We start from the raw sequence: 27,759 nt of genomic DNA, 5'->3' as shown, positions 1-27,759 counted from the left end.
TGGTCATAACTTTTCTTCCAAGGAGTAAAGTGTCTTTTAATTTCCTGGCTGCAGTCACCATCTGCAGTGATTTTGGAGGGTTCCAAAATTCCAATGTAGGGTTCAGCAAATGGTATCATATGTTCAGGCTGCATGTGTTGGAGCTGTCTTGCTGTAGCTCACAGGTGATGGTTGGTAAATTTTCAGAAATTTTGCAAGCTGGTTGTTATATACTGCCATTGTTGAAAATTGAAAATAAAAACCTATAATTAAACAGATAATATTAAAAATAGGTTGAGAAATAGTCAGAGCTTATCACTTTCTAATTATCTTCCTATATTTTACTATTTTATTTCTTATGACTATGGTTTACATTACATTTATATGTATTTGCATGGTGAAAATTCTGTATAATGGTGAACCATTGCACATCCTTTCCCAGTCTATATTCATTGATATTAACTTGTTAAGTTGACATTGGCCATAGTGAGAGTATGTATACCACAGAAATCAGCAAAAGCTGTGAGTCAGAGTTTAATTGATTTTCATGTTGATTATTTCGGCTTAAAAAGGTAATTGAGCAAGTGTTAATAATGCAGACTCAACTTTAAACAGTCTTATGTCTGCAGCTATTATGTTGTGAAGAACACACAAAAAAAATTAAAGAAATATCTTTCTGTTATTTGAAAATTATTACCTGACTCAGCAAAGAAATTGTTCATGTCATTGGTGAATGAGTGAAGTTCTGACATACATCTTCATTGTTTCTCCTTCACAGTACTCAATTGTAAGCAAAATATCAGCTAACATTCAGGTCAGAACTACTCTGGTCTAGCAATGACAGCCATAGTTTGGGACTAGATTCAAGAGTTCAGCAAAAATCAACAAAAATAATCTGTAAGAATTAATTGGCTCTATGGAATTTTAAATTTTAAATTTTATATCTTATTACTTATTTAAAATTTTAAATTTTATCTCTTATTATTACTTTAAATTACTTTAAATTTTATATCTTATTACTTATTTGTAAACTTTATGCTACCCATTATTTATATCAGAAAAAAACTTATAATAAACATATATATACATATATATATACACACATGCCTACCTGTATCTATAAACGCACCTTGTTTCTCAAGAGATCTAGTTGATAATCATTCACCAGTATACTGTTCAATGTGGACCTCAATTCTGGCATCATTTATATAAAGAGAGTGTGTCATGAGAAATGGGTTTTCACATCTTCTTTGCTAATTGAATCCACACTATGCCCAGAACTCATGCTCTGAGGCCCCATCTGGCAGGTGTACTGCCTCACTCTCAGACCCTCACTCTGCTACTTTGCAGCTTGGGTCATGAATGGATGAAGAGTCTCAAAGGAAATGAGTATGGCAGTGTAGTTCATGTTGTCATCTCTGATCAGTTAACCAAACACCACATGTGACTTGTGTCATTCTTAGTTTTATTTATTGAAATGCTCCAACCCACTGCATGTTAACTGGGAAGTATTAGCTGTGACGTCTGAACAATCAAGAAATGAGGTCTTAGCAACTCTCTTAGAAATTCACAAAGTATATTTCTAAGTTATTCAGTTATATTCATGGACTGAATATAGGGAAGCTTCTGCATTTGTAGCATGTGATAAATTCTTCACTGTGTGCCAAGTTCCCTGTGCCTTTCTTTGGACCTAGGCAGAGGAATCGGCAAGGTCTGGAGCCAGCTAACAGAATTTCTTGTTTGGTCTGTAAGCTTCCTAAAGTCACTTCAGCCCCAAGCCTCTAGCACTTTGCACTGTGCCCAGGGCTTCCTGGGAATTTAATGGGTATGCATTTAATCAAAGAACATTTGATAACCACTGATGCTTGGAATGATAGTGATCAGGTGTGGACTTTCGTTTTCCCATTTGTAAATCTGGGAATATTATCTATGCGTGGATAACCTCAATCCATTATAGGAATTTCCTCTGATTGAGGGGTGTGATACAAATTCTAGGCTTTGTGATATTGAACACACCTCTTATAGCTAGATTTGACCTTCTTCAGGGCTTCAGGAGGTATCTTCAGGTACACTTGGAAAGCACATTCATGGCTAGCAAAATCTGGCTAGGAAACGAAATGTAGGAACAGAATTTGGCGTTCAGAATTTGTTTTTAAGTAACAATAATTTTAAAAGGGCATATAGCTTTTTCATAAATTATGTGCCATTTTATAATATTTTTCTTCACACAAATAGGTAAATAAATATGCTTTTGAAAATCATGAAGTAGGGAGTTCCCTGCTGGTCCACTGGTTAAGACTTACTGCTTCCACTGCAGGGGGCACAGGTTCAATCCCTGGTTGGGAAACTAGAATTGCAAATAGCATGAGGCATGGCCAAAAAAAAAAGAAAGAAAATCATAAAGTAAACTCCTGCTCTGTATTAAGGCACCCACAAAGGGACTCAGATTATATCCCATTTTACAGTTAAATTTGTGGTTGGAACTGAGAGATGTCATGTGAAAATAAGTGTTAGTCACTCAGTCTTCCCCGACTCTTTGCAACTCCATGGACTGTAACCCACCAGGTTTCTCTGTTCGTGGAATTCTCCAGGCAAGAATACCAAGAATGGAGTGGGTTGCCATTCCCTTCTCCAGGGGATCTTCCTGACCCAGGGGTTGAACCCAGTTTTCCCACATTGCAGGCAGATTCTTTACCGTCTGAGCCACTAGGGAAGCCCAAGATGTCCTGTGACTTGTCATGTGACTTGCCCCAAATCACACTGAAGCCTGAGATCTTAGAATTATCAGTAGCTCTATTCATATGTGCCATGGCTGAAAGGTAACTTTGGCTCTTTCTTCCCATCCTCTTCTAGGACTGTGAATTGTCATCTTGTCAGCCTCCCCCAGCTGCCCCGGAAGCAAGGAGAAGCACACACAGTGCGCCAAGGACTCAGTGGCGATTTGGGTCCTGGACTCCAGTAAGAAGTACAATGGAAGAAGTGGAGAGGGTGGAAGGAGAGGCAGATATTCTCTGACATGCCTTTAGGAAGTAGGTTGCTATCCAGTGAATGACCATTTCAAATAACCTGTCTGCATTATTTCACTCCAACACCCAGTGCTCAGCCACTTGTGGAAAAGGTACCCGGATGAGATATGTCAGCTGTCGGGATGAGGACGGCTCTGTGGCTGATGACAGTGCCTGTGTGACCCTGCCTAGACCAGTGGCAAAGGAGGAATGTTCTGTGACTCCCTGTGGGCAGTGGAAGGCTCTGGACTGGAACCCTGTAAGCAAGTGAATTGTTTGGAATTGGGAGAGGACTGGGGGAGCCGTAAGAAGGATGACTAGTCACGGGTCAAGAAGGTCAATCAGTACTATTTTAGAATTGGACTTTGGTTTGTGAGTTATTTTTCTCCATGTATGTGCAGCTGGTATGAATCGTAGCCAGATGTGCAAGAAGTGCACATTTCTTCAAAATGTGTAAATTAATTTACAGTCTACTTAAGCCCACATCCTGTTGGGCTGATTGAAAAATGCAGTTTTAATTGAGCCAAGCCACATTAGAATGTAGCAGGCTTGTGGAGTGCCAGAAGTGGCAGGGAGAAGTAGGGGAGTAGAGGAGAGCCTCAGCTTGAATCTGGGTGCCTCCTGCATCCTATGGTTCCCTGAAGTCCTGTGCCTCTGCTTTCCTGCCAAGAGTAAGAAGTGAGAATCCTCAGCTAACGCTATGGATCCAGCCTCCTGTGCACACTAAGAATCACCTGTGGACTTTTATAAAAATAGAAAAAGCCTTTGTCTTCAGGTAGCTGCTGCTTTCTGCCTTGCAAAAAGCTTCTGAGTCCAGGAAATCCAAAGCTCAGGATAGGTAAAGAGAATAGAGGTGAAAATCTCAATAAACATCATTAATACATATGTGAAATCTGAAAGAAAATCCAAATCTGTGAAAATCCAAATCTTTGGATCCAGAGAGAGCTGTGTAAACATCCAGACCTTAATGTTAACTGGCTGCATGACCTTGAGCAGTCTGGTGTAAATCCTTGAACTTCAGTTTCTTCTGCTCTCAAAAGAGGCAAAAAGGAATAGCTTATAAGATTATAAGGATTGTTTGAGAGTCTGTCTGTTAAATGCTTAGAATGAAGAAGACGCTCAGTAAGTGGTAGATAACCTCACTCTCGTGCACTGAGCTTCCAAACATACACACACAGATGTCTATCATATCCATCAGTCTACTCACCAGGTATTTGTAAAACTTACTAAGAAAGGGCAGTGACTGACAAATAAGAAAGTCCTTGCCTTTATGAAGATCATGACAGTGGCAATTCCAGTCAATGAGCAAATAATGATATAAATATATGATACAGCACCAGATACTGATAAGTACTAGAAAAAAGGTCAAGCACAGTGATGGCGGAGAGGAGATGATGTGCTTTTAGACAAGGTAGTCAGAAAAGTCCCCACATTGCACTGACCAGCGCTTGCATGAAGTGAAGCAGTGAGCCACATGGATATCTGTGTTGTGCAATGGAAAGTAGAGTGGCTGCAAAGACCCTGAGATTGGTGTGTTCTTGGCCTAGTCAAAAAACGTCCATAAGGTCAGTGGGGCTGGAGTGCAGTGTATAGAGAATAAAAAGAGATGTGTCAAAAAGGTAGCCAGTGACCACATCATGAAGGACCTACCAGGTCAAGGAAAGGACTTTGGACATGACTCACAGTGAATTAGGCAGTCACTAGATGAATGACATGATCTGAGTTTGTTCGCAAGGGTCATGGTTTATGATATGGTTAACATATCTGTGGATAACAGACTTGGATTGTGGGTGAAGGCATCAAGATTACAAACAGGACCCCAGCTGAAAGGTCACTGCAATAGTCCTGGCAGGGGAAGGTGGTGGCCTGGACCAGGGAGGCAATGGCAGAGATGATGGGAGGTGGCTGATTGGGGGTGTATTTTGAATATACATAACAGGCATTCTCCATGAAATGGCCTTGAGGTGGGAAGAAAAGGGGAGAGACTGGGATGTGAAAAGTGAAAGTGTTAGTCACTCAGTCATGTCTGACTCTTTGTAACCCCATGGACTGCAGCCCTCCAGGCTCCTCTGTTCATGGGATTCTCCAGGCGAGAATACTGGAGTGGGTAGCCATTCCCTTCCCCAGGTGACCTTCCTGACCCAGGGATGAAAACCGGGTCTCCCACAGTGCAGGCAGATTCCTTACCATCTGAGCCACCAGGATATATGCCAGGTGTTTTGGCCTGAGCAACTGGCTGAATATCCTTTCTCTTTCCCTTTCTGAACATCCAATATAGTGCTCCGTGACATGTGGCCAAGGTAGGACCACCCGGCAAGTGGTCTGTGTCAACTACAGTGACCATGTGATCGATCAAAGTGAGTGCGACCCAGATTATATCCCAGAAACTGATCAGGACTGTTCCATGTCACCATGCCCTCAGTGGACCCCAGACACAGACCTTTCTCAGAACCCTTTCCTGAATGAGGACTATCACCCCAGGAGCATCAGCCCTAGCCGCACCCATGTGCTCGGAGGAAATCAGTGGAGGACAGGCCCCTGGGGAGCGGTGAGTATTCCCTCAAGTCTTTCCCGAATTTGCCTTCTTCTCTTTCACATGATATAGTGCTCAGAGAGAAGCAGACTAGAAACACCTCTGGAACATTTTTATCTCAGGAGGGATTGATGTGCATTTTTCATTTGCTGGGGTTAATTGTAGTCCCAGAAAAGGTGTCACTTGAGACAACTCTAAGCTACCTTAACCTCTAACCAGGTGGAGGAGTGGGTATCACTGCTGGGTGACTTGATCAGGCAGCTTCCTAGAAGGTACTGTGAAGGCCATGATGATTGATCCTGGAGCTGGCAGACGGCTCCTCCTTACCTGAAGGAAAATTCAAAGGGCAGAAGAACTTCTCTGAAAGGAAATTTTTAATGAAAGTCATTTTCCTTCTTGCTATTTTCCAGATGAGTGCAGTCTTAAAGTGGCACAATTGCTATGCCATTTGTAGTAGCGGATTAGAAGAGAAACACTCAGCTGGGTAAAATCTGTGCTTAGAGGAAAAATACCATTAACTCAATGGTATTTTTAACTGCATAGGTTAAAAATATTAAAATCTCTCATTTAGTGGTTAACTGCAAAGGCTTTGAGAGAAGTTGCCTCTGTTTGATCCAAGGACTTGCACTTTCCAATTTTGGGGTCTTCAGCTGGTCCCCTTTCCAATTTGAGCCTGTTTCATCATCTCTAAAACAAAGTTAATGATAGTGACGACTTTGCTGGGTTGTTGTAAGAATTAAATCAAGCAATGCAAATACTGTTTCACACTCTCCCTGCCATAGAGTGAAAATTAAATGTTGATGATTATTGTTATCATTATCTTTATCCTTCAAATTAGGAAGAACTTGACAAATAGTATTTAACATCCAAAGGAAAAATATGCTCTCAAAAGTTCTAGAAATTTTTACTGAATAGTTTTCCAAAAAATAATTATATTCTGGAATACTGGACATCTCTAAAGGAGCTACAGGAAGGGTAGGGCAGCAGGAGATCCTGGGGGAGATTTGGGGAGTTTGGTGTTTATTAATCTCTCATGAAGTCTTCTTTTTAATTGTTTATTATTTGTTTCCTTCTAGTACTGCTAACCGTGTTTAATTATTTCTGGACTAAAAAGCTTTAGAAGGAACCGGTCAGTTTTCCACCCTAGTTATATTTCAATGAATTAAGCTTACTTTCCTGTGATGTTGATGGCTCCTAAGGGTTTTTATACACTGCACCTCTTGATTGTAAGCAGAACATCTGCCCAGGACCTTCAACAACTCATTCTCCTCCCTTACTTTCCACTTTGAAGCTTCTTTTGCCTAGGTTAGAAGAAATTTGGGTTCTACGAAATTAAAGAGTGATCAAGCGAGGTCATCACTGAGTGTCCCATGATTTTTCTAGTTGAAAAAATTCACAGCTCAAACATGTGTATTCTAATGATAAAATTAGGACTTAAAAAAAAATTGAAGGCTATTCTTATTTAGGACTACGTTTGTGGATAATGCATTCCTTTAAGATTGAATGATTCTGCCCTTGGGCAGAGTTCCCAATTAAGGAGGATTAAGTAACCTTTTTGCAGCAATGGGCAATACCATTCTTCTCCTCATTGTGCGTGTTTTTTGTTTGGGGATTTTTTTTTTTTTCTAAGTTAAGTGAGGCTGAAGGTGGATGATGAGATTTTTCAGCTCTTGCTTGACGTGCCTGACTTACTCCCAGGAGTGTGTGGCATGCGTATGCATCTCTTCACGGTTTGGGATGCTTGATTCTTCCTGCCTGCAACAGTAGGAATGGCAGCAGAGAATTATGAACACTAGAGAATGGGAATCTAGCATTTTCAGTAAATTCTGGAATCAGAACTTCATTTTCCAGGATGTGTTTGTGTAAACTCAAACCTTCTATGAGATTTTCAGTGTTAGCGACTAGGGGTCTCTGGTTGCAAGCAAAAGAAAAGGAACTGGTTCTTTCAAGGGAAAGCAAAACTGTTCATTTAGCCCCAGTAGAGACTGAGCCCAGAGCATCTTCAGGGATCTCATTGGGGGTTGGTAAATTTTTTATGCAAAGGGCCAGATAATATTTTCAGCTGTGTGGACCATATAGTCTCTGTTGCAACTAACAGACTGTGCTGTCTCAGCACAAAAGCAGGCATAGACAAAATGTAAACAAGTGGACATGGCTGTGTTCCCATAAAGTTTTAGTTATAAATGCAGCTGGCAGGCTGGATTTGGCCCCGAGGCTGTGGTTTGCCAATCTAGATGGAACAATATCTATAAGATCATTTCTTGAACCCTTTTCACTCTGAACCACACTCAGGTTGCTCTGCTCAGGATTCAAATTCCCAGGAAAATCTGATTGGCTCAGCCAGTTCTACGTACTCCTTGATCAGGAAAGTGTAGAACTTCTTAAAAGATAGTCCCACTGGGACTTCCCTGGTAGTCCAGTGATTGAGACTCCGCATTTCCACTGCAGGGGCACGGGTTCGATCCCTGGTCAGGGAACTAAGATCCTGCATACGGCATGGCATGGCCCCCCAAAAATAGTCCCACTAAGGTGAGTTCCATTGATGGATTTCTTAAAGGAAAATCCAGCCTGCCTGATATCAATGGGAAATATATGAGGCAGGTTAAAAAAAAACAAACAAACAGATGTCCATCATCTCTTGCTTCCCTAATGGCCATTCTCTCTTGTTTTGTAGAGTGTGGATGATAGATACAGGGTTTTTTCAAAGGAATGTTTACCTAGGAAAATATGTTGTCTAAAAAGGATAGGAAAATTGTTAACAAAAGCAATCCAGAGTGAAATTCTGCAACATGGGAATGGAATGAAGAATCCCTATTAGTTAAAAAAAAAAAATGTGGTAAAATTGGACTTGGAGAAAGATCATGTACAATATTTCACCTGGATATGGGAGTATAAAGACCCTGGCTGACCCTGGGTTTAGACTGGTGCAGTGCGAGTTCTAGACTGTGCTGTGCAATTGCTTGGCCCCCAGCTGAGCTCTGTCTCTGGTCAGGTTCTTTGTAGGAAGCTTTGGACTGGTCACTGGGCAGCCAATGCATTAAGTTGACCCTGGATCCATTGTCCTTCCTTGCTCCGCTCAGCCATATTGAAGGGAGGATAGCCTGTGGTTTATGAAACTATTCCTTCCAGAAACTCTAATCATGTGACCAGCACTGTGGAACCTACTAGGGATACAAGTATGATACTGAAGTTCTGAGGAGACTTATTTTATTGGGGACAATAACACAGGTGAGATTATTATCTCAGATGAATAAAGATTTTATTATCAAAGGAAAAATCCAAGGGCCAAAGTATATATTCCAAATCTCTTTATACTCTTGAAGGTCCTTCCTAAGATTTCAAGTTCTTAGCCCCAAACAAAGCCAATTAAAATAATAGTTCTCTGTGTTTCTTATGTATTAAGCTGTTTAAAAGTAGAAAACAAGTATTTTTAAGTTTAGAGTAAGTATAACAGAACCCTCAGAGAATAGAGGTGGGATTTTTGTAAATCAAAAATTTCCTAAATAATTGCTCAGACAGAATTAATAAATCTATTTTCCTGCTCTGAATTTAAGAAATTAAGCTCAGTATATTTGAAAATCATTCATAATTTGACCAACATTGGCAGGGAAATTGAACTAAAGTCTAGTACAATAAGTAAATAACTTTTTCACATCTTTATATAGAAGGTGACCAGCAACGAGCAGTATTCACAGTTATTTTTAAATAACACTAGTTTGAGCTGGAGTTTGATAGCACATGTCAACCATTGGAACCTGGAACTCAAAACAATGTTGCAAATACAGTTTGAGACTTGATAAGTTGTGAGAATTCCACTGCTTAGAGGACTTGATGGTTTTTTTTACTGGCAAACAGATTTTACAAGTTAAGGGTCAGAGTGAAGGAGACTAGCAAACACATTGGGTTTAAAAGATAAGGGGAAAATGGAAAGAGAAAAAAAAACCACTCAAGATGCAGACAAATAAGAGAGCTATGAGAAGCTTGTGTGGGAAATAAGCTGAAGGCCGAACATAATTCTGTGACAACTGTGAGAGGCATGGCTGGGCTCAGGCACCTGAAGAGAAGTTGATCAATATGGACTTCAAGTTCATTGGGGAATAAGAATAAAGAAGGAAAACAAGTCTCACTACATTAGCTATGTGAAGGGAGAGCAGGGAATGTCAGCTGCAAGGAAATGATACGTAAGTGACAGTCCATGATGCTTTCCTTGTATACTTGAAGGAGTTAGTATAGAAGCTTAATTTCAGCAACTGGCAATTTTTTAAGTAAGTGATTTGACCCCTGTGTTGAAAAGGAGGTTAAATGTTGGTTCTAAATAAGTGCTAGCAGTTTTGAAAAGAAAAAGAATTTCCCAGTAGACTGTGGTGTCAGTCAGTACGTCTGCACCTCTCAGAGTTGCAGAGGAGGAATCAGATTGCTCTGGAAATCACAAGACATGATCACTCATTAGGCAGTTCCTAAGCACCTATGGAGACCTAACATGCACATGGGGAAAGTGGTGTTTCTGCCCTCCAAATATTGCTAAGACCTGAACGTTAAGCAGCTCCATGGAAGGGAGATGCTCAGGATTGCATTCTGTCCATTGTGGACGACTTGAGAGTGGTTCTGCCACATTTGTTTCTGACCCTTCAGCCAGCTGCTTTCTGGGTCCTCGAGGTGGAGCCTGAGGTGGGGATTAACCTGCTGACCGATGTCTGCTGTGTTCAGTGTTCCAGTACCTGTGCTGGTGGGTCCCAGCGGCGTGTTGTTGTGTGTCAGGATGAGAATGGGTACACTGCCAACGACTGCGTGGAGAGAATCAAACCTGATGAGCACAGAGCCTGCGAATCTGGCCCTTGTCCTCAGTGGGCTTATGGCAGCTGGGGAGAGGTGAGCGCAAACTCCACTTACACACCCTTTGGGAAAAAGCAAATACCAAACAGTGCTGTTGTTCATAGTTTATTTGAAGGAAGAAGAACTGGCTCTAGTTAAAGCTTCTTGATTTCAGATTAACTAGGAGATCTATCTTAATTCTGGACTATTTTAAAAGAGATGGCTTGACTACATAGGAGAGATGTTAGGAAAGAATACAGATAATGCTAATTTAAAATGTTAACCTCTGCTGATTAAAACATGGGTGCTTTTAAAGTGACTGGAAATGTGTGTTAATCAATGGAAGTTTTGCCATCTTCATAATTTGGGGGTGTTTGTGGTGCACCATTGTTCTCATGGCATTGTGTCTCCCAATATTTCAAATTCGTAATGAACCAGCTATTGTTCATCAGGGATTAGGAGCTGTTATTCTTATCAGGGGTGATGCATTGTAATTATAGAATTGAATAATTAGCTGTATAGTCTCAAATAGTGAAATTCGTCAGCTCTTAACCTGTTAAGAATTGCTTGCTATGAAAATAGAGAACAAATGAATGGATACCAAGGGGAGTGGGGAGGAAGAATTGGGAGATTGGGATTGACAAGTATACACTACTATGTATAAAAAAGGTAGCTAATGAGAACCTACAGTAGAGCACAGGGAACTCTACGCGGTGCTCTGTAATGACTAAATAGGAAGGAAATCCAAAAAAGAGGGGATATATGTAAACATATAACTTATTCATTCCATTGTACAACAGAAACTAACACGAAAGCTACTGCTTTTATACTACTAATTGTAAGGCAGCTACATGCCAATAAAAATTAATAATAATAAAAAAAGGATTGTCGGCTATGATTGATGAAAGGCCATAGAATATTTGGAGCAGACAAAACTGGGCCCCCGTCCCAGCCCTGGCTCTTACAAGCTTTGTGGCTTTGACAAATAATATAACTTTGCCAAATATCTGTATTCTCATCTGTACATGAGAATAAATAATGGCATCCACTTCATAATATTCATGCCATTATATGAGATAGTGCACGTCAAAACCTAGCCCATAGCCTTCAATCATAGTTAGCTGCTATTATAATAATGATAATCAGTATTATTACTAGTAATAATAATTATTAGTATGACTATATTTTTGAATGAGTTTTAAGCCACTATCATGTGTAGGACTTAGATGTTTTTTGTTTTGTATTTAATAAAAAAAAGAATATATATTTCTACTCTTGAATCCACAGGGAGAGCACGTACTTAGAGTTTGTTGAGTTGTTCTGTCTTGACTATAAAATTTATAAAATAAAACACAAGGATTGACATCATGGAGGCCCCCTACGGCCCACCAAGAGGGGAACAGAGACACATGAGATGGAAGGGCATGTTAGTCCACACCCCTGGCTAATCGAAGTCCCATGTCCACATTTCATGCTTTCATTCACGTAAAGTAGTCATAGGCACTCATAACAGAGTTTTGTTAACTTTTGTTGATAGTACGTCATTCTGGAGGGCTTTGCTGAAAAACCGGAAAGGGAAGTCAGGTTTGGAGACGCATATATTGTGGGTTTCCTGAAACTCCTCATAAAGCTCTGTCCCATGGAGCCTGTGCGTAAGCTTCTGTAATTGGATTGAAGCCAGGAGAGTACACGCATTTGCTGGGATGCTGGCTGTCAGCACGGACCAGATCATTCCAAATTCCATGGGAGATCTGGCCTTGACACAGCAGGGGAACAGTCAGTGTTCCTGGATGTGAGCTCTGTGGTACTGTCCAAGAAATACAACTTGTTCCTGCCTCAGAAGCGTGGGTCCAGCCAACAGTCAGAACCGTATCCAGCGTTCCCACCACACTGTTGACTCATCGTAGGGGAATGCCATCATTATCCTCAGATTCAGAGATAGCATAAAATATTTGGACGTCAGAAAGGTTTACGGAGACTGGAGTCACAGAATAGCCAAGAGGTTGGTGACAACTTCCTAGAGATTGTCACCAGCTCAGTCATTATATCCTTGATTTAGTACTAAGTGGTTTTTAGATTTTTATCTGTTTCTTTGATTTTGGGTTTTGAATACCTGAAAGAAAAGGCTGTAATCTTATCCTGGACACCTGCTGCTGAATTGACCTTAATCAAGTTATACTCTCTTAAGCTCAGTTGCCCCATATAATTATACTCTCCTGTTGATGAGATAATATATATATTAGCATTTAGTACAGATGAAGAGCAAATGCTTAATAAACAATAGCTACCACGAAAGGGGGCTTCCCTGGTGGCTCAGATGGTAAAGAATCTGCCCACAGTATGGGAGACCCAGGTTCAAACCCTGGGTTGGGAAGATCCCTGGAGAAGAGTGGATGCCCACTCCAGTATTCTTGCCTGGGAAGGTGGCTCAGATGGTAAAGAATCTGCCCACAGTATGGGAGACCCAGGTTCAAACCCTGGGTCGGGAAGATCCCTGGAGAAGGGAGTGGATGCCCACTCCAGTATTCTTGCCTGGGAAATCGCATGGACTAAAGAGCCTGACAGGCTACAGTCCATGGGGTCACAAAGAGTCAGACACAACTGAGTGACTGACACACACACACACACATCATGAAAGGACAGGACTCCAGTCTGCTGTATATATTACTTTTGGTAATTCAGCTTCATTCTGCCTATAGGCTTATCTTGCCTGGTGCCATAATCTGTCTTGGCTAAAACATTTTTCTCATGGGGAAAGAAAATTTGCCACTGGCTGTTCAGACAGAATAACTGCAGCCTTCCTTTCTCTTCTTCCAGTGTACTAAGCTGTGTGGTGGAGGCTTGAGAACAAGGTTGGTAGTCTGTCAGAGGCCCAGCGGGGAACGATTTCCGGATCTGAGCTGTGAAATTCTTGACAAGCCTCCAGATCGAGAGCAATGTAACACACACGCTTGTCCTCAAGATGCTGCCTGGAGTGCTGGCCCTTGGAGTTCGGTACGGCCCTAACTATTCATGTTTGCTAACTAAAACTAACACTCCAATTCCAAGGTGCTCTGGGTCACTCCTTTGAGACAGATTGTCCTCCTCACAAGGGCATCCCTGGAACTGTACTATACACAGTCTCTTCTTTTCTTCATATTGACATGCAACAAAATTCATTTTTTTAAATGATATTGCCAAAGTGACTTTACAGGATATATGTACCTCATACAGGCCCTTTGCCAATGCCAAAAAGTAGCATCCTTTCCTAGAACTAGAGTATATGTTTGTGTGTGTGTGTGTGTGTGTGTGTGTGTGTGTTTTTAAGAAACTCCGTGCCATTTTTAAACTCCAAAGTGATTTAAGCAGACAACTCAGAAGCAGATATTCTTTCCTTTTCTGAGCTGGTGGTATTGACTTTGGCGGGAAGATACCTGCTTATTGAGGCCAAAGCAATTTTTGATTCAGTGACTATACTTTGCCTGTGTGACTCGGGTACAGCTCTCAACACAATCACCAAAAAGGCTGGGCCCATAAAATCAAGTGAAATCATTTGGAAAATTCCAAAGACAAACAGTGGCCTCAGTGACCTGATGCCATTCAAGGCATCTAAAATGTTCTCTCTTCTATCAAGACACAAAGCCCGTTTGAGACCGGTTTTTCCTTTGGTCCTAGGCTTCCTTTGTCATCTGCTTTTAAACAACATTGTGAGACAGATTTGGCTCTATAAATACTATGCAAACTTCTGGGGCAAATCTTGGCAAACAGAAGGATCAGCTGTGTCAAAACAATACTGTGGCTAAATGGTGCCACAGGTATGGAGCCATTAGGGTTGTTTCATGTAAATAGAGTAAACTTTCCTGTGAATGCATTAATTGCACTGAAGCTGAATTAATATTATGTGAATTCATATCCAAAAGCCTTTTTTTGTTCTATAGGGTTCTGAGAAAAAACCTTAACCATTCCTGAAAGCAGCTAAAGAGCAGATTAACTGATCTGACATGGCTACTAATCTGTTGACACTTCTAAGAGTCAAAGGTTTCAAGGTTGGAGGTTGTATCTATAAATAGAATACTAGCTGCGTAACTACTGTACTCTGTGTTAAGTAAAAATCTAGAAGAATTAGCGCATTATCTCAAGTAGTACTATTTATCTGGGCTGTAAGGATTTTATTCAAGGGCAGTTCAGATGTACTGTTCACCAAGAGTATTTTGTCTGCAATACTGGCACTCTCCCTAAATGAACGTTTGGAAAAAGATCAGAAATAACCTTAGAATGTCAGGAACATCTTCTGACATTCAAGCTTCCCTAAGTCACCTGTTACATATTATTTTTCATGAAATTTTCCCTCTTGAGCCCATTATAGTTTCATCCTTTTCACTTAGCCAATACCAACACCACACTGTAGTATATATGAAAATATATAGTAGCTCTCCAAAAAGTTGTGTTTCTTTAATATTCACCAAAAAGCATCTCCTAACCCTCAGAATATGTGTATATATATAATATATAATAATATATTATTATTATACATTATATATTGTATATAGTATATATACAATATATTATATCATATATATATATTTGTTACCATGGCATTCTCTTTCTTGAACACTTTCTAAACACAGTTTAATTTCTTTTCCACTGGATTGCCACCCTCTCCCATAGATACTTTCAGAATTTAAATGCTTAAGTTTTAAAACATTATCTTCTAAATCATTTAAGCAAAGATTTTAAGTTTTTCTTATTATAGTTCTTGTTCTTGGGGCTGCACATAGTTTTATGCAACACACAGTGAAAAGGAGAGATTCTAAATGCTCTTTAATGCACCAAAGCAAGTACATGGATTTTGAAAATGCTTTTGCTGCCTATATGATTTTAGCACTTCCTTTATAAAGTAAATGGGATTCCCTGGTGGCTCAGACGGTAAACGTCTGCCTGCAATGCGGGAGACCCAGGTTCGATCCCCAGGTCGGGAAGATCCCCTGGAGAAGGAAATGGCACCCCACTCCAGTACTCTTGCCTAGAAAATTCCATGGATGGAGGAGCCTGGTGGGCTACAGTCCATGGGGTCACAAAGAGTTGGACACAACTGAGCGACTTCGCCTTCGCCTTTATAAAGTAATCATTATTCAGATATATATTCAAATGCCTCTGCAACGTGGGAGCAAGGCCACTTTTACAAGGCTTTTCATGGTGATTTTTGAAAATCAACTAAATCAAAAGTGTTTTATTTAAATAGATCCATTTGTAATATATGACTTAAATTATGCAAGGGCAGCCTTTCAGATTCTTATGGTAGGATTTGTATTTTACTTGTAGGTTGATTTTTATGGATGCTTTGGTACCATTTCTTAGTAATTCTAAATTGAAGCATACCTCAGTGAACTGTGTTGATAGCCATAAGCCACTTCTATGGTGCTTCATCATTGTAACTAACAGTGACATTAACAACAAAAAAAACTATATTGGAGGTGCTAACGTGTTGCTTTCAAGAGAAAGCAAACTAGATTTATTAGAGACCAAGGGTAGGCATTAGTCCCCCTCTGCCCGAGTTGCTTTCTTATCCCGAGTACCCCTACACAGGAGATAGTGTTGAGAAGCAACTACTGCTGTGTGAGTAGATCTTTTCCAGGGTCGAAATAAAGATAGCATAGTCCAACAATTGTTACTAAGGAGCAATATTTAGGAAAGAAACTCCAAATGGCTGTTAGCACAGTTTCCAGACTCTAAAATGAAGCTTCTGTGAATGTAGGGTACAAGTACCCATTTTAAGGCTGTTAGTTCTGGCTCAAATCACCAGAGATTTAGAATCATGATTGTTGAAAACATCTTCCCTAGATTTTGTCTTTTCTGTCCTATTTTGAATGCGTCCTTGCACTCTGACTTGGCAGTGTTTTGTTTTTGAAATAAGGTTCTTAACACTGATTTGCCTATTGCATGCACACATCCTGTGGCTAGAGGGATAAATTGGAAAGAGAGCTGTCAAACTATAGTGAGGAGTGGGTTAAAACTCTGTAGCATTCTAGAGTAAGCCACTTTGAGATAATGAAAGTTGAAAAGGTTGCTAATCTGTCCAAGATGGTCATCTAGCTTTCCTTTTTTGCATTGCTCCATTGGCACTAGTGGTAAACAACCTGCCTTTCAATGCAGGAGACATAAAAGACCCGGGTTCAATAATCCCTGGATCAGGAAGATCCCCTGGAGGAGGGCATGGCAACCCACTCCAGTATTCTTGCCTGGGAAATCCCATGGACAGAGGAGCCTGGTGGGCTACAGTCCATAGGATTGCAAAGAATCAGACCTGATTGAAGCCACTTACCACAGGTATATCTGCTTGCAGACTGCCTTGGAGGCCATGGTTCTCCTTAGGAGGAATTGCTTGTGTGAATTTTTTCCTGACAAACTTAAAAGTGTTCTCTGAGCCTTGCTTTAGGTGCTTTGGAATAATGCCTGTCAACCCGAATAATGAGAATTTATGGGCTCACGAAGGAACTGTGCTTTTGTTTCTGCCTGGTCAATTTATGAATTTGTCTACCTCATTTTCATATGAAAGTTTGCAGCTTCTGTAGGTAGGTAGAGAAAATGTCTGACATCAGTGTTTTTATCACCTCACTGCATCTATCTAGGAAAAATAAAGACTGTAAATATCACTACCATACTTTCTGAGTACAATTTTAAGCAACCAAGCCTCGTGTTATCTGAATATTTTGAGCAGTACAGATTTCTATGTGTTTATATAATAAAGCATATTTATTTTTTCCATGTTATTTAATTTTATATACAATGTTTAAAAATCAGTGTTTATCAGCAGACTGTAAAGGCAAGTAGGCTGTGTGCTTAGAACTGCCTGTATATGTTTCCTTTGGCTTTAAAAAGACACTTTTTAATTTTGTAAATCTCTCCCAACCTGTACTATCTCTCTCCCAAATCTGAGTAAACATGTGGCAAGCTTTATGTAATTGGATAGTTTAAAATGTGTATTTTAAAGGGATACTTTAAAAAATATTTCTGAATTTGGAAATGATGCTTAGTGATATAAACAAAAATATAAGAGGCTTAACATTTTGTTGCTTTTTTTCTTTTCTTTTCTAATACTGTTGTCCTGATTCATTAAGTCTCAACTATGAAATATGTATGCTATTTATTGAATTTATAGATAATGATAAGGCATAGCCAGAAGTCAAAACAGGTAATTAGGAGAAATGGTTCTGAACATGTCAGAGGAGCCAGGTACAGGGAAAAGCTTACCCTAATGCACACCAATTTGATCATAACTTACTCTTTTTGTTCAGATAACTGTAAAAGACTTAGAACATTTGTCAATTTTGTGATTTGTTCACCTGTAATACGTATCAGAAGCATTTCTCATTAAAGAAAAATAAAGAAAACAACCATAAACTTGAAAGTTTTAAGAGAACCTGTACTTTTCAAAACGTGATAAATCATAAAGATGACCTCAGATCTCTACTGATTCCACATTGCCCTACTGAGCCTCCATTTTGTGCGGTAGTTTCTTATGGTATTTGAAGGGGAAAGACCAAAATAAGGAACTCCCTATATGCATTTGAGGACTTCCCTGGTGGCTCAGAGGGTTAAGTGACTGCCTTCAATTCAGGAGACCTGGTTTGATCCCTGGGTGGGGAAGATCCCCTGGAGAAGGAAATGGCAACCCACTCCAGTACTCTTGCCTGGAAAACCCCATGGATGGAGAAGCCTGATGGGCTACAGTCCATGGAGTCACAAAGAGTCAGACACGACTGAGTGACTTCACTTTCACTTTCACTTTATATGCATTTGAGGGTTTTTTTTTTTTAAGGAGGTGCTGTATAAGATAACATCTCCAAAGCAGAAGATGCTCGCTAGCGTTGACTCAATATTTATTATGCACCAAATCAGGCTAAGGAAATTGGTGTCACATTTAGCCCCCATGTGACCATGTTGAGAGAGGTGTTTTTATGAATCCATTTGAATGTGTGATAATCTATTCAGTACTTTAGTGATAAGACTTTTTTTATTACTTGCAGCCAGTAAGGAGAACACCAGGGATCTTTTCCAAAGTAATGTCTCCCAGTGTCAGTATGCTTGACTATATTAATCCTATTTATTTTGGTAGAAAGAAACAGGTCATGTTCAGAATGAATTTTTTTAAACTCCTGCTTATACTCAATAAAAGGATATTGCTGAAACTCACCCTCCATCTAAACTGAACATTTTTAAGCTAATATTGATGTCCATTTGACTCCATCAATAGAAAATCTGAATTTATAACTCATACTGGTAAATTCCCATAACCAGCAGCTCTGAACACTTCCAATAACTGACTGTGTTTAGGGAATGGCAGAACGTCTCTCACTTTTATTTTTGAAATATCTAATATTAAGAGCCAGATTCAGAGGATGATATAAAGATTTTGGCTACAAGGAATATCACATTAAATATGAATGCATTTTTTATAAAAATAAGAACCTTTTTACTAATGCAGATATATCTTAAACATTCTGCTAGTATCTTTTTAAAAAAGAAATAAGAAACACATTATTTGGCTCTATCAATATAGAGTATAGAAATAAGATAGTTCTTTAATGAAAACATTACAACATATGAAATTATAAAATTTATTTGAACTCAGAGTAGATTAAGACTCTATAAACCACTCATCTCACGTGTACTTAAAAACCGCAGAACGCACTGTCCTTGCATCTGTTTCATTGGAGATAAAACTTAACTGGACTTTTTTTTTTAGTATTTACAGTGATTGTATGCTTGTCAGAGATTCTGTTCCTGCTTTCTGACAGCTGATATTTCATGATTGCTTGACGGATTTCTGTTTTTACAGTTTTAAAAAGTCCAAAGGTGGGAATGGGGGCAAGGGTAGAGAGACATTAGACCCTGAGGAGTGTAGCTCCTCCCCCTGACTCAGGTCAGGGAGTTGCCCTCCTGGAATGGACACAAATGGAAACTTTGGAATGTGGAGTGGGAGGTAGAGGCTGAGTCCAAGTCTAACTGGCTGGGAGGGAATCCTGATTATTAAACGTGGTTGAGGAAGATTTATTTTATGAGGAGGGAGTAAAAGACTCCAGGTCATTCCTTCAAAAAAGAAGTCATTAATTTTTCAGCTAATACTTTTTATTTGCCTACTGTGGGGCTAGTCTCTTCTGGGATGTGGAGGATATAGCAATGCACAATCAGAGCTATTGATTCTACTGGGAAGAGAGAAAATTCAGTATTAAATAAAGTTTAACGTGTAAAGAACTGACAATTTTTTCCTGACAGCCTCACTACAACCATGAAAATAAAAGCTGCTATTAGGATATATATATGTGTGTGTGTGTGTATGTGCGTGTGTATCTTCATGGTTGCTAATGATCTTTGTTCAATAAATATAAATTATTGATCTTGTCTTTCTTTTTCAATGTGCAATCACCCAGCAAATTTTCAGTGATAAATGCTCACTTGCTGATGGCGTGGAACATTTAAAAACCTTTTATCAGGAAGTATGTTTCTGTTCATCTTTTCATTAGAACCCAGACATGAGTTCAGGGGTCTAAGAGTCAGGATAAGTAGAGGGCCTGGCCTTCTGCCTCTCCCTGCAGGGGTCCGTGAGCCTCCACACCAGCATGGGAAGTTGGGGCTGAGAGTACATTCCCCACTTTGTTAGGTACCAATAAAAAGATCTGAAATGTGTGGGTTGCCGCACTGCCATCTTTGCTCCTTGCTGTTGTTGTTTGCTCTAAAGTGGGATTGTTTTCATGGATCGTTTTAATCACTACAAGACCCCTTTCCAGAAATGTATAAAATAGAGCATTCATTGGCAGCCAAGAAAGGAGCAGGAAGTAGTATGGAAAACAATCAATATAGGCTGAACCTACAAAGTCACCATTCTTAGTGAGGCCTGCATCCCCTTGCTCTTATTAGAATGAAGTTATGCACTGGCCAAAACAATCCAATAACTATGATGATGGATACGTTCTCTTTCCAAATATTCTCCCATATTGCTTTCCAGTATGGAAGCTACTAGCCACAAGTGGCTAATATTAAGCACTTATTATGTGGCCAAGTACAATAGGGATAACGCATTTTAAATTGTATGTAACTTAATTACTCTAAATATAAACAGCACCTGTGACTGATGTCTACTGTATTAGACAGGACAAACTTGGGCGATTAGCAGTTAATATTCAGCTTGTCAAGGGGTAAGTAAACTTATACAAATAAATTGGGGAGAAAAACCCTGTGTCAGCATGTAATGGATCCCTGTGTAGGATGTCTTTGCATCTAGTGAGTACCATCCCCTTGTCCTTCTTCTGTTTTGCACCTTTGGTTTTGAAAACACTTCAGTGGTTGTTCCCTGACAGCTTAGCATTGAGAAAATAGGACAGTGAAAAGAGAGGCTTTTAGAATCAGCTATCTTCAGAATAGTAACTAACGCCAGGGCCTCCATGTAAAAGCAGCTGTTAAAACAAACTCTCCTCTTGTGCATCTCATAGTTCAAGTTCATCGTGGCAGTAAGTTCAGTTAAGGAGAAAGAATGTTTATGTGTTCTGTGGGTCAAAAGGGCAAGGTTTGATTGGTGTTTTTAGGAAAAGGCAAAAACGGACAACACCAGGTAGCCACCTTGTAGAAGCTTGAATTCCAAGAGATCATGCTGTCTTTGAGAAGTTTCAGGAAGGCAGCTTTCATATTCACTGATCCCTGTAGGTAGAGGTTGAGCAGATTAGGTTGATAGAGCTTTTTCAAAGACACTTTAGAAGAATAAGAGCTGAACCAAATGTCTCCTCCATCACTGTAATTGCCATCATTTACTTTCACTTCCCCAGTGTTAAGAAAACATTATAGTTTGTTTCATGTTTATATCCCATATTGATGCCCCCAGAAATTAAAATGTATGTAGCAACACTGGTTCTTTTCTAGTGATCAGATAGAGTTGTGGGTTTGTTGGGGTTTTTTTTCCCCTTTAGAGCAAAATCTGAAGTAAATGATAAACAATAAACGTTCAGGTGGTCTATATTTTTAAAAGCTCTTTTTAATTTATTATCCTCACACTTAGGTTATCTCTGTACTAAATTGGGAAGTAAGTAAAAATAACTCTCTTCAGCCACCTTTTTCTGATGTATTTCAGAAAGTAGTGGAATGGATTGTTTAAGTTATCCACAAAAGAGCTAATTTCCCCTTATTTAGTTTTGTACGATGCATTTCCTCCTGTAATTATTGTGATGGTTTTGACTTTTTATTATCACAATAACTTATCACTTACATATTCTACTAGGAGTTATGCAAAGCAATTCACTCCTATTATCAGATTTAATACTGATACTGATTTAATACTTCTACTTAATGAGCTTAGTACCATCAGAGAAGTTACCTAGTTGGTACTAGGTCAATCTGGCTGAATGAGGATTTGAACCTATTAGTAACCAAGACGTAATCCCCTCATCTTACTCTTTATTTGGTGAAGTGGTGAAAAGCTACAATTTAAGATTTTCTGTTTTTCCATGGGGTAACTACTTGAAACATTCTGGAATTATTGAGCCATTTACAGATTTTGCTCAGAGCTCTAAAGGGATGAATATGAGAAAATTATTTCTCTTAAATGTAAGCCAGGTGAAGAGCAAGACTGGGGCCCTCTAGAAGATTTGGAGGGGAAAAAAAAAAAAGCATCCAGTATTTATTAAGGACATATTAAGGGATGTTTCTGACATTTTAGTAATCAAGTTCAGTTCAGTTCAGTCGCTCAGTCGTGTCTGACTCTTTGTAACCCCATGAATCGCAGCACGCCAGGCCTCCCTGTCCATCACCAACTCCTGAAGTTCACTCAGACTCACGTCCATCGAGTCAGTGATGCCATCCAGCCATCTCATCCCCTGTCGTCCCCTTCTCCTCCTGCCCCCAATCTCTCCCAGCATCAGAGTCTTTTCCAATGAGTCAGCTCTTCTCATGAGGTGTCCAAAGTACTGGAGCTTCAGCTTTAGCATCATTCCTGCCAAAGAAATCCCAGGGTTGATCTCCTTCTAGAATAACTTGAGGTAAATAATCTGTTTTTTCTTTCAGTAGATATATAGATGATTGGGATGATAGATCTCAGGAAAGCCAATTAGAGGTGATTAGGTTTATTGTAGAAAGTGATATGCTATTTTATTACAAGTGAATTATGAAAAATGTAATTTAAAAAATTTTTAGTTGTCCTTTTTAACTTATTTTTTATTGGAGTATGGCCGGTAAACAGACAATGTTGTGATAATTTCAGGTTGAACAGCTAAGGAACTCAGCCAAAAATATATATGTATCCATTTTCCTGCCAAACTCCCGTCTCATCCAGGCTACAACATAACACTGAGCAGAGTTCCATAAACTACACAGTAGGTCCTTGTTGGTTATCCATTTTAAATATAGCAACGTGTACACGTCCATCCTAAACTCCCTAACTATCCTTCCCTCCCAACCTTCCCACCCCTGACAACCATAAGCTTCTTCATTCTTGAAGTCTGTGAATCTGTTCCTGTTTTGTAAACTAAGTTCATTTGTATTATTTTTTTTTCAGATTCTACATATAAGGGATGTCATAGGTAAAAAGTGATCTCACACTAGTAACTCTCTGCTTGAAATAATACATATTAAATGTATTGAGTTATCTTCCCAACTCTTGAGCTAAAACTAAGCTACAGGAGTTGAACTCTTCTGTTCATGCTAAGTCTTACTCTTTAAAACTGGTAGGACATACAACTACTGTGAGTTCTGTCCTTACATTCACTTTGTTCTTCATCCCTCCTTCTCCCAATCACTGATGCATCCCTCCATCCAAGTGGAAAGTGCATGTGAAGACATGGTTATGGTTTGGGAGCTGTGTAAGATGAAGTGAGGGAAAAGATGATATAAAAAATTAACTAGAAAAGGGAAGAAGTATAGACATAGCCACCACATTTCAAGTGAAATTCTCTTTAACTAAATCATTTATTGAATTGCCCCAAACCTTAATTTCTTTTGGGCTATAGAGGCCCACTGTTCAAGCTTGGTGCCTTATCCAAAGTAGGCAGACTATCAATAATATTGAAATGAATGAATGAATGAGAAAATCCTAGTTACTCGGGAGCTGAAATGATTATTGCACTGGGCAATAAAAAGCTAACATGTAGGAGAGAATCATAAAAAAAAAAAAAACACATATAGGTTTAGATGGTGGTGATGTATCAGTAGTGATTTCCTGACTTGGGGAGTTGTATTTATGTGGAGAGTGTCCTTGATTTGGGAAAATTAGACTTTTGGAGATGATGAGACACTGTGTGGATTTTCCAGGAAAAGACAAAATATAATGGCATATATATATATATATATATAGGGAGGAAGATGGAGGGAGCAAAGGTGGTGAAATGTTGGTAGTTAGGGAATTTAGATAAGGGGAGACGGAGTTCTTTGTGATATTATTACTATTTTTCTTTAAGTTTGAAAATTTTCAGAGTAAGTTATTTTTTAAAAGTTCTTAAACATAAATATATTCAGAGTGTGTATTCTACTTCACAAGGAAGCAGAGAGTGTAGGTCTGGATTTATTTCAGGACTTTAAAAAGTCTGACACATTTTAGGAAGCTGTTTTTAATCTCAGATTTGCACTGTAACATCATAATAAAAGTGGGTGCTCCAGTCTGAGCCTAGCATAAAGAGCGTCTTTCGTAGTTTTTCATTGGTTTTTTCCCATGAGCTTCTTTCTCTGCCCTCTCTTCCCTTCCTCCGTCCACCCCTCCCACCCAGGCAGCTAAAATGAAAAGGCCTCTGGGAATGGTGTGGTTTGTTGCTCCCCTTTTCCCAGGGCAATCCAGACTTTCACTACCAGGCTTGCTAGTAAATTCCAGTAAATACGTGAATAAATACAGACTCCCCATTTTTATCTATTGCTTCATAGCCAAAACCCAGATTCCTTTGAAAACTAAAGAAATGTTTGAAAAATCTGTGCTGTTTTCCTTCTGCCTCGTAACAAGCCCTCACCCAGCCAACTCACCTCTTCCTCCATTGCAGTTTGCCCGTTCTTAGTGAAACTGTGACTGCCTTCTCCTCGGTTGTCTCTTAGTCAGATCTGAAATGTCCGGGAACCCCTTAGCAGTGGCAGGTCATGGCTGTGAGGACAGGGAAGAATGCTATCCAGCAGAGCCTGCTTGTTTCACTGTCGCTGTAATCTTCATTGCTATGCATGGAAATTGATTTCACATTGTACATGTCACATTTCTAAGACCAGGGATTCCAAACCCTTTCAGCCTAGGATCTTGACCTTGTTAAACTGATGTTCATTGGGTCCTTTGCCACTCTCATCCCCCAAAAGCACACACACACACAAAAAATCAGCGCTCTGTGTTCCCTACCCCTACCAAGTCAGTTAAACTCAGTTCGGTTTTGAGAGCTTTCTAAAGGACTTTCTGAAAACCTTGAGATAATTCTGTGGTTCTCTAAAAATCAGGGTTGATTCTTATCTACTAGTGGACACTGGGCAATATCTGGAGACATAATTGGTTGTTACATATGGGTTTGGGGAGTATTATTGGCATCTGGTTAAGAGCAGCTAGGGATGTTGTCAAGCATCCAACAGCATGGCTCCCAGAGGATAGGGAGGACTCATGATCAGAAGTCATGGCTGAAGTCACAGTTGCAAACCCCATAGAAATGACGCTGGTTAGCTATCAGAACATACTTCTCTAGAGAGTCGAAATTTTCCATCAAGTAGTATATGGGATCCTAGGAACCTAGCAAGGTCAAAGATTTTCAAGAATAAACTAAAAATAGAAAGGTTTCAAAGTTGTCTCAAGAGACTATGAATTTGCAAACCAACACACAGTGTCACTCATTCTTTTTTTGGAGCCGAGAAGGGAAATTGTAATGTGTACAGATGTGACCAGTGTGTTCCATAGACATTCTGCATGGCAACTTTGGTGGGGGCTACCAAGTTTGGATAGAAAGTCATCAGTGAGGATGAGAATTTGTTAAGAAAACAAGGTTACTCCAACATTCCAACATGTTCCTACATTTGGGCTGTATAAACTGATAGCACTCATAGTATAGACATGGATGGATGGATAGATAGATGGATAGAGGTAGATCCAGAGATATATAGATACAGATTCCTTTGCATTTTATGTTTCAAACAAACAGCACTTCCCTCATTCATGGTAGAATCTGCATATATGTAATGGTTCACTTCTATTTAAGAGTTGGTTTCAGAACTGAATATTTAGGAGTTTTGCACAGGAGGTACTTTTATAAAAGCAAATTTAATCCTAGTGAGCATTTTATCTTGGAAATAGGAGACCAGTTTCTGACTAGAAACCAAGACAGTGGTACAGAGACTGTCCCATGACTTGCGTATAGGTCCGAAGCAGGGTTTCCCAGCCTTGGCACTAATGATGTTTGGGACCAGGTACTTCTTTGTTGTTTTGGATATCATAGGATGTTTGGCCACATCCCTAGCTTCTACCCACTAGATGCCAGTAGCATATCCTCTTAGTTGTGTTAACAGTGTCTTCAGACATTGGCATATGTCCCCTGGGAGCAATATTATCTTTCTCTCATGGTTCTATGAGTTTCTTACAGCAGAACTTTCCATATTCTCATGGGCATTAAGTAGGCATAGTAAATTATTATGTTGCAGAGATCACTAGATTTTCACAGTTGTTTTCCCACCAGTTGTTTTTTTAACCTATCAGAAGAAACCATGATCAGCTTTTTCAGATGTGTAAGGTTAACCTGGCTTTTCAGTACATGAACTTACGGGGAAAAAAGTTTCTAAAGTTGTACCCCTTCATACCTCTCCTTTTCCACTTTTCAAATCTTTTCTGATTTAACAGATGGTAGTTCTATGTATTTACCAACTTCAGACCCCCATGCCACACAGACACACGTATTTATGATCAAAATGGCAAACGGAACTCCAAGATCTGTGGGACAGAGAACATTTTAGATGATCCATCTCCTGGCCCTAGAAAGAAAATCAATCTCAATTCTTCTTCTTCAAAAAGGTCACTAATGATGGCAATAAACTACTAGTAGTGACTCCAGGTCTTTGAGACCAGAGAAGAAATCTATCAGTAGAGGAAAGACAAACAAAATGAACCCAAGACACTGTCATCAGCCTCAGAAGTTTTATGGTAGGACCCAAACTTTAATGAAATATTGGATTCTTCCCACAATGTTTAAACTTTATTGGACGAAAAAGCAGACATTTTTATAAAAAGAAAGACACACATTGGAGCTCAGTGTAGAAGAGACCTTGGTTCTCCATAAGACAAATGGGTGCCACTTTCCAGAAATATTTGGAGCTTTAAATTACCAATGGGCAAACTATGCCAAAAGCTCTTTGAAATTAGAAATGGAGTTTTGCCTTTTACCCGATTATAATCTTACCAGTTATTCTGGGAAACCTCAGTTCTCTGAATAAATGGGTTTCTCCACCTCCTAATCAGCAACTGATGACCAGTGGTCTTATGTACCTTGATGTGGCATGTAAAAGTGCCCATCTGCAGTAGGCCAGATGGATTTAACCAGCAGTGGAGAAAGAATAACAAGAGGCCCACATTTACTGAACAACTTCTTTGAGCGAAGCTTTGGGCCTGGTGCTTTGTAAGAGTTATTGCTAATCCTCATATAATCCTTGCAGAATGGTCCGTATTGTATCCATTAGGCAGGTATGAAAACTGAGCTCCAGGCAGGCTAAGAAAAATGTACCAGCATCATACAATCAGTAGTTCTTGGATCCAGACCCAACTGACTCCCAGGTTTAATGCTTTCCCTCTCTTTCTCTGGAAGGCCTTTCAGAACTTCTATAAATACTCATTTTGATTTGTGACACCTGCAAAAATAGGCTCTTACCCTACTAGAAATCAGTTTAGCTTTCTTCTACTTTTTAAAAGCCATTGGAGCTGAGTCTTTGGGATCTGAATTTTTGAATAGGTCCTTTTAACACTTCAGTTACTTTTGAATGGTTTTCAAAAGAACTCAGCAATTGAGTTTAGTCACCCAACACTTTCAGACCAGAGCTTTGAAAAAAAGTTGTATTTTCTCTGGACATTTACAGCATGCTAGAACAGTGTGAATTAATACATCTGTAGGGAGATATCTGCTGAACTAAGAAAAGTAGATCCTTGTGGATGAGGCCTAATACGATTATTTGGGTATTAACTACCTCACTTTGTAGGGAGGCTTCTGATGGCTAGCCTGTAGAGACTATACAGAAGAGTGGCAATGATTTAATTCTATCAGGTTCAATCTTCAGTTAAAATCTCAAGCTTGATGTTGGTTTTGTAATCCTGAATACCCTCTACTTTGAGAGCATTTTTCTAAATGAAAGGGAACTAGAAAAATCAGACTCAAACCTAGACACATTATTTTGGAACAGTGTAAGTCTAGGATTTTTGTTTGATTGGTTCATTGGTTTTTCGGTTTGTTGTTTGTTTTGGGGGTATATTTTATTTGC

The 27,759-nt window shown here is 39.5% G+C and overlaps 1 protein-coding gene and 1 long non-coding RNA gene across 4 annotated transcripts in view; one reads left to right on the top strand and one right to left on the bottom strand.

The window, feature by feature from the left end:
• ADAMTS9 (ADAM metallopeptidase with thrombospondin type 1 motif 9) overlaps positions 1-27,759 on the top strand; it is a 163,438-nt gene that overhangs the window by 81,411 nt on the left and 54,268 nt on the right. For all 3 annotated transcript variants that reach the window (XM_040246586.1, XM_040246587.1, XM_040246585.1), the window contains 5 exons: positions 2,833-2,937; positions 3,076-3,243; positions 5,263-5,532; positions 10,225-10,386; positions 13,147-13,323. In XM_040246586.1, the coding sequence (XP_040102520.1) occupies positions 2,833-2,937; positions 3,076-3,243; positions 5,263-5,532; positions 10,225-10,386; positions 13,147-13,323 (882 nt within the window). The remainder of the gene's footprint in view (positions 1-2,832; positions 2,938-3,075; positions 3,244-5,262; positions 5,533-10,224; positions 10,387-13,146; positions 13,324-27,759) is intronic.
• LOC120868020 lies at positions 18,118-26,075 on the bottom strand. Its single transcript, XR_005722119.1, has 2 exons — positions 22,134-26,075; positions 18,118-21,003 (listed from the first exon to the last, which is right to left on the bottom strand). It is a non-coding gene; the product is annotated as an uncharacterized LOC120868020 (long non-coding RNA).

Source organism: Oryx dammah, unplaced genomic scaffold (genome assembly GCF_014754425.2).
Source record: "Oryx dammah isolate SB20612 unplaced genomic scaffold, SCBI_Odam_1.1 HiC_scaffold_9, whole genome shotgun sequence".
Classification (NCBI taxonomy): domain Eukaryota; kingdom Metazoa; phylum Chordata; class Mammalia; order Artiodactyla; family Bovidae; genus Oryx; species Oryx dammah.
The sequence above is the reverse complement of the archived record's forward strand: the minus strand, read 5'-3'. Positions and strand labels throughout refer to the sequence as shown.